This window comes from Triticum aestivum, chromosome 2D (assembly GCF_018294505.1).
Source record: "Triticum aestivum cultivar Chinese Spring chromosome 2D, IWGSC CS RefSeq v2.1, whole genome shotgun sequence".
Classification (NCBI taxonomy): Eukaryota; Viridiplantae; Streptophyta; class Magnoliopsida; order Poales; family Poaceae; genus Triticum; species Triticum aestivum.
Window position 1 is genome coordinate 452,715,025 of NC_057799.1, and position 6,672 is coordinate 452,721,696.

Below are 6,672 nucleotides of genomic sequence, written 5' to 3' on the forward strand. Positions count from 1 at the left end.
GAACGCTACTCCAGCCATTCAGAGGTCAGAACTCACATTAACTAGCAAACAGGTCTAGTTCTCAGGCTCGCTTCAATCACTGTTTGCTCAACTCTGGGAGGAAAAATAGAATGACCGATCATACGGCAGAAACTAGATTGTCCAATATGAGCAGTTTATGCTCTGTAAACAGAAAACCAAGTCGTTATATCAGCAGGTCAAATGAAATGCAAGGCAAGGCATCTTTTCCAGAGCATCTATACGATGCATATTGGCCGCTTATCGACATAGCCCCCATTTGGTTCCCCATATAGCTAGCCATTCTAAATCCCAGGACAGACATGCTAGTCAAGCAATGGGCAATGAAACCTCATTTCAGAATATAATCCATTTAATAAATGTGAAAAGGCATGTCTCAATGACAGAATATATAAGCATGCTGAATTATTAGTGCAACATAGAGAAAAGCATCACTTGCTGTTCTGCAGCGATTTGCTGGAAGAATAGTACTACATGGCAGGAGCATAAATTCCAAGCCAGAAGACAGTAGTAGCGCTGACGCGAAAGCAATTGAGGAGACTCTCAAACAGATGATTTAGAGGGGCCCTGCAAATGTCCCGTTCTCCCTCTGCTCGTTCCACTTCTCAACCTGATTCAGTGAGACCAAAAAAAGCTGATGACACTAAAGAAAACAAGGTAATGTTGCTACTGTTAACAACATAAGTTCCATGAATTTGCAAAGGAGTTGCTCTGAACCAAAGAGACTTGAAACATTCATAGATATGGTCCAGCAGGCCAATATCACTGAAGCACTGAGGCATAGGTGAACTGCTCGGCGCAAAGTGCAAAATTCAACATTGATTTTCAACCCTTGAAAGGCTAATATATGAAACGGCCAGTTGGAGAACAAAAAGAAATACTCGAGCAGGCATAGTGAATATATGCGTCTCAGAAACAATGTTCGGCATTGTTGTAGCTGTATGATAAACCAAGCCATTGCCAGTTTCCCAAATGGAAGCAATACAAGGCTTCTGATGCGCCCTTTGTATTTCATTTTCCAGATTCACAAATATACTCATTTCATCAGGTCAATTCACTTGCAAGAGAAGTAACAGGTTTAGGCTTGTCGAATCCTAATTATTCTACATTAGCAGTTCCTTTTGTTCACTGTGACCGCAGATGCAGTCTGCAAATTGCTGCTATAGATATTATTACTGCTAGAGTATCCAAATAACTTTAAAAGGTTAATAGTAAAGTCAAATCTTTCCCTAATAATAATAAAGCACGGGTTGAGTCTGTTGGGTTCACCGTCGTGGCGTTTTTGCAAAATAGCCCCTGTGATTTAGGGTATTCAACCCGCCGTCCGTATATAAGTCAACCGAACCGGTATATGGACGGCGTAAAAAAGATCACCCTACCTCCCGATCCCATCTCGATGACCTCCAGCCTCCAGCACCCCGCCACCCTCCCCCCGTCGCCCGCGCCGCCACCGACGCCGCGGCCGTTGCCAGGTCCCCCGCTCATGCTACTATGGTGCCGCGAAGACAAACCAGAATGCCTACGACCCCGACTCCCTCCCGCGCCGCCGCCGCCGCCCTTTGCGCCGCCACCCGGGCAGCCCCTACCACGGACGACCACCACGGGTGCGCCTTCCTCTCTCAAGACTCCAGCTCCCCAGCGCCTCCCCTCCTTTCCCCCGAGTCCAGGACCACCAGTTTGGTGGAATTCCCCGTCGCCGCAGGTCATGGTCGACCGCGCCGCCGCCCTTGGTCGATCCGAACGCCGCGGCGGACAGCGGGCTGCTGTGCTGATGCACCGGGGTGTAGCGCAGCTCGGCGGCCTGGCTGCTGTGGTGGTGTTGGTCGCGGAGGACGGGGAACCAGCGGCAGGGAAGCCCCGGTCTCTGCATACAATGTCGACCTTAATTACAGATGTTTCTGTGTTTGTTTTGGATGAAGTGGACTGCTTGCTAGAGAGAGGATTCAGAGATTAGGCCATGTATATCTTTGGCACGCTCTCATGTCCACAGATCATGATGTTTTCAGCAACAGTACATTCAGAAATTGTCAAACTCTGTCTTACACCATGATTGATACATGGGGTATTTCTTGTGGGAACCTAGGTAAACCAAACAAATCAATTAGAGAAGTGGTAATTTGGGTGGAGTCTAAGCAGAAGAAGCTGAACATTTTTGAGATAATGAAGAGTAAGCAGTACTTCAAACCTCCTGCTGTTGTATTTGTGAGTTCCAGTGTTGGTGATCTCTTGTCTGAAGCAATTACTGCTGCTACTGGGTTGGAGTAATTTCCATTCAGGGTTAGAAAACAATGAAAGAGAGAAGAGAAAGATTGAGACGGTTTCTCACTGGAGAAGTATCTGTTGTTGTTTGTACACGGGTCTTGGGATGTGGAATGGATCTTCTGAAACTACATCAAGTTTTTGCTTGACATGTCAAATTCCATTGACAAATATATTCACCAGCGACACATTCAAGCAGTTGAGTTACATTCATAAAGGTGCTACTGCCAAGCCTGGATTCGATTGGAGAATCCTCCAGTATGAGCAGCGTCTGCCCACAACCGTTGTGGATCGGGAATGCAAGCCGGGTCGCCTCCACGTGGGCTGTTGTTGCAAGGTCACGGTGCTGCACCTCAGCTAATTCAGTAGGGGTGGTTCATTCCCTGTCCAAGTGTTTATTATTGATCATTGATGCTTCATCTGTTTATTCTCATCTAGCTCATATATTTAGTGACTTTTTCAACGTTTGGCTAATTCCTTTTTATCTTTTGAAGCTTTGCGGTGAAGGCGAGATGAATTTAGAAGAGTTCAATTTAGATTCAGTGCAGTGTGTTCCCCGGAAAGAAAATAGATTTGGTGCAGTGTCTCTCGCCTATTGGACTCGGTCTATTACGCTTACTAAATATATACATCTATGTTGCAGAGAATGGCCACATGGATGATGCATCTCTTCGCAAATGCATGTTAATTCAGTGAAAAAGTACTACTGTAACTATGACTATGAGCGTAGATGTCCACTCTTGATTTTTGGGAACCACTTTAGATGTGATCATTAGTGTTGCTTCACACCTTCTTGACATAACATAATGTGTGTGTGTGTGTGTGTGTGTGTGTGTGTTACTAATCTGAAAGTCGAACCTAAACACTGTTAAGTGGACTTCATGGAATTATGATATAATTGTTGATTATCTCTCTTCCATCACAAAATCCAACTTACTATGTTTTTTTTTATCACGGAATGACTGTTCAGCCACTGTCAGACTTTTGTGGTGTGCCCTGGCTGACAAACTGTGCTTTGCCAGCCTACTGGAGGGAAGGCAAGGTTCACCAAGGGATGATCCTTTCACCGGAAGGGTGATTAATTTGCATGCCTATAATGGAAAAATTAAGCCCTTCTGAACATTGCTTTCTACTACTTATCCTTGATGTTGGGAGGCCGACCAAAAGGGGTATGCTTGGGTGCTGAACTTGGAATGGGATAATAACACTATCTGTTGTTACATTCTGATTTCAGTTGCTTTCGGGTTTTAGTTAAATTTTTTTTACATTTTAGCATGGTAATTAGCTGGGACCTGACACTTTTGATTTTAATTATTGCAGGATGGTAATCAGTTTTATGTCGGTTTTATCTTCTCAGGAGCAAGCAAATTACTCAACGTTTTGAAATTCAGGATGTACGTACTGCAGTTTCAGAAGGTCAGTAATACCCAATGCATTGCCTTCCATGTACTATCTTGGTATGTTCTCATTGATGATCTGTACACCAACCCCATTATAATTTGGTGCCTATGTACTATTTTATTCGGCATCGGGTTTTAAAACATTCAGTACCATTGGTGCAGTTTGATATGCAAAACTTGAGTTTACTTGTGTTTTGAACCAAAAGAAGGCTATGTGTATGTTCAAGTTGCCAAGCAAATGTCTGAGATAAATCCCAAAAGAAACTCATGTTTCTCATGTTTTCCTTTCTTGGTCAAGCAATGCAGGTTCGCAATAGAGTTTTCATTAAGGAAGCACCAAATCTTTTATAGCTGCAAATAAAATATTTTCTTCACACATACACTAATTAGCTTTTCCAGATGAGCAGACGATTTAAGTCAAGACGAGAAACGAAAACTTCACTATTAAGAATATTATACTCGTTCACTATCTGATTGTTTTTTGAGTGATGAACTCCATGCTGATTGCCCTTTGAACAATCTGAATATGAGAGCATTACTCTATTTCTTGTTGCATCACAGAAAATGAATCACGGGAGTACTGTTGCCTGCCATCTTAGATGGAAAATAGATATATGGTATAGAGAAATTCATGCTAAGCATTGATCAAGAGATTTGATGTCTGAGCTACTAACTTAACTGTAAAACTGTGATATTTTTGTCCTGTTGCAACGCACGGGCACATTTACTAGTAAAGAGAAACTCATGTGCTACTTCCTACCACTACAGAGTCATACGCATATACTGGCAGAAATAACTAACTTGATTCAGATAGATTTGAAAATTGAGAAGCAATGGTCTGGACTTAGATGTAGTAATTCATTTAATATATTTCTTATTCTGGCAAGTTCACGCATTATGCATTGACTATTGCAGTGGAAACAAGGACCATTTAATTCAACTTCTAAAATCTACTGAAAACTAAGACTGTGCTGTTTAAAATCAAACATCAACATATAGTGCCTTTGCAGTTGAAGATAATGATAATGGTATAGCCACAGGGAGCAAAGCCACTCACCCATTCAGCTGGGCAAAGAGATCGGTAGTACTTGGCAAATTTCTCACATTCAGCAGCTTCATCCCCCTTGGCACTCACACACCTAGTTTCATGAAAGTTCAAATAGTTAAGAAATGTTGACCATATTTAACGCATGTAAGTTGTAAAGTTATTGCACCATATATACCTGTGGAACTCAACATAGCGAGTAAAACAATGCCTAGTTTGGTTGGTTGTAGGAAAGCGGAAGTCAGCAGGTGCTGTTTTAATCTCAATCTGGTAAACAAGCAAAATAATATCGGTAAGCTCGGGACGGAGAATGGAGAACAGAAATAAAAGTAACCAATGATAGTCGATGAGACAACATTTTTGGAAGATGGTTACAAGGTTCAAAATGACAGAAACTTAAAAAAAGGTTATTGGTGAAACTTCCCAACAAACAGTAACCATCGCGGTGAAGTTCTCTAGAGTGAAACATGGATAAAGTTTCCAGCAAACTATCTTGCAGTTCAAGTCAGATGGTGGCATGTATAAGTAAACGGTACATCTGAATCCGGTACATGCGGTGGCGGTAGAATCTTTTTGTAAACACCACTCTCGTTGTACCGCAGATAACAGGAGAACAAGAACCAGACCAATCCAACGAATCTCCTAAACATTAAGCATCCAATGCCCATCACATATAACACTCATCTGCTGTTTTTAAAACAGGATGACAATGAAATACAGCCCAATCAGGCAGGTTCTGAGTCTATTGTCCCTAATACACCCGACAACCAGTAACCGTTGCGTGGCGGTGGAGTTTTCCTAAAGTAAAACATGGATAAAGTTTACAGCAAACATATCTTGCAGTTCAGTCTGATGGTGGCATGTATATATAAGTAAAATGGCACATCCGGATTCAGTACATGCGGTGGTGGTAGAATGTTTTATCTACATACTACTCTCGTTGTACCGCAGATAACAGGAGAACAATAACCAGACCAATCCAACGAATCTCCTAAACACTAAACATCCAATGGCCATCACATTGACATATAACATTCATCTGCTATCTTTAAAACAGCCTAACACTGAAAAACACCGCCGGAGCAGGTGGGTTCTGACTTCTGAGTCTATCGTCCCTAATTCAACGCTGATGACGCACACCGATCACATTACAGAACCAGACAATCCTGAGAATTCACCTTATGTTCAAAAAAAGATCTTGGGAATTCAACGTTCCCACTATTGATCTAGTACGATATACGATCTACCAGGAAAAATCCGTAAATTCCCCAATACAGCAAGACGCTAATCGCGCGAAATGGAACGAAGCCAGCCCCACCAATCACCCAGAACGAACATAATGCGAAATAGAAGAACCTAGGGTCCATGAAGAACACATCTATCGCGACACACATCACGCGCAGATAGGCGCCCCACGGCGCAGATCCACGCGACAAAGAGACAACTCTAACCACGGTGAGATCGAAGAAATGAATGCACCCTACGCTATGTTCCGGGGTGAGACTACAGAAGATTCGTCCGGGAGGGAGAAAGAGATCCTGGAAGGTTCTCTCACCTCGGCCATCTCGTCGGCTGGGAGGAAGCTGGAGATCGGAGGCGAGGATGGAATCGCGGCGTCGCGGAGCGGACAGACGGGGGCTCGACGGGAAAGGGGAAGAAGGAGGAGTGACGGGGCCTGGTCAAGGTCGAGCTTAATATTCGGAGCTGGCCCGTGGTTGTTGTGGGCTGTATGGGCCTAGACAGGCTCGAATGTCCATCGACTTGTCAGACCTTTCCTTTTCCTTTTGCAAAAAGTAAAAAAATCAGACATTTCCTTTTTTTTCGCTCAAAAAAAAAATCAGACCCTTTCCCCCCTCCAAAACCAGGTGGTTCTCCTGCTAAGTCTCGCACGTTACAAAGGTCACTTCCATCTTCGCCCACTACCCGTGCAACACTTGTCGCAAACAAATT

At 43.4% G+C, this 6,672-nt stretch overlaps 1 protein-coding gene across 1 annotated transcript; it reads right to left on the reverse strand.

The window, feature by feature from the left end:
- Window positions 1-352: 352 nt before the first annotated feature.
- On the reverse strand, window positions 353-6,440 carry LOC123053779 (cytochrome c oxidase subunit 6b-3). Its single transcript, XM_044477328.1, has 4 exons — window positions 6,278-6,440; window positions 4,901-4,989; window positions 4,735-4,816; window positions 353-628 (listed from the first exon to the last, which is right to left on the reverse strand). The coding sequence occupies exons 1-4, from the start codon at window positions 6,284-6,286 to the stop codon at window positions 575-577; spliced, it is 234 nt and encodes a 77-aa protein (XP_044333263.1). The 5' UTR covers window positions 6,287-6,440; the 3' UTR covers window positions 353-574.
- Window positions 6,441-6,672: the final 232 nt, after the last annotated feature.

Bases quoted from the DNA above. Each gene is read 5' to 3' on its own strand.
- LOC123053779 (XM_044477328.1), bottom strand. The intron at 4,817-4,900 runs GTATATATGGTG...TCATGAAACTAG, and splicing joins CGCTATGTTGAGTTCCACAG to GTGTGTGAGTGCCAAGGGGG. The intron at 629-4,734 runs GTGAGTGGCTTT...TCACTGAATCAG, and splicing joins CTCTTTGCCCAGCTGAATGG to GTTGAGAAGTGGAACGAGCA.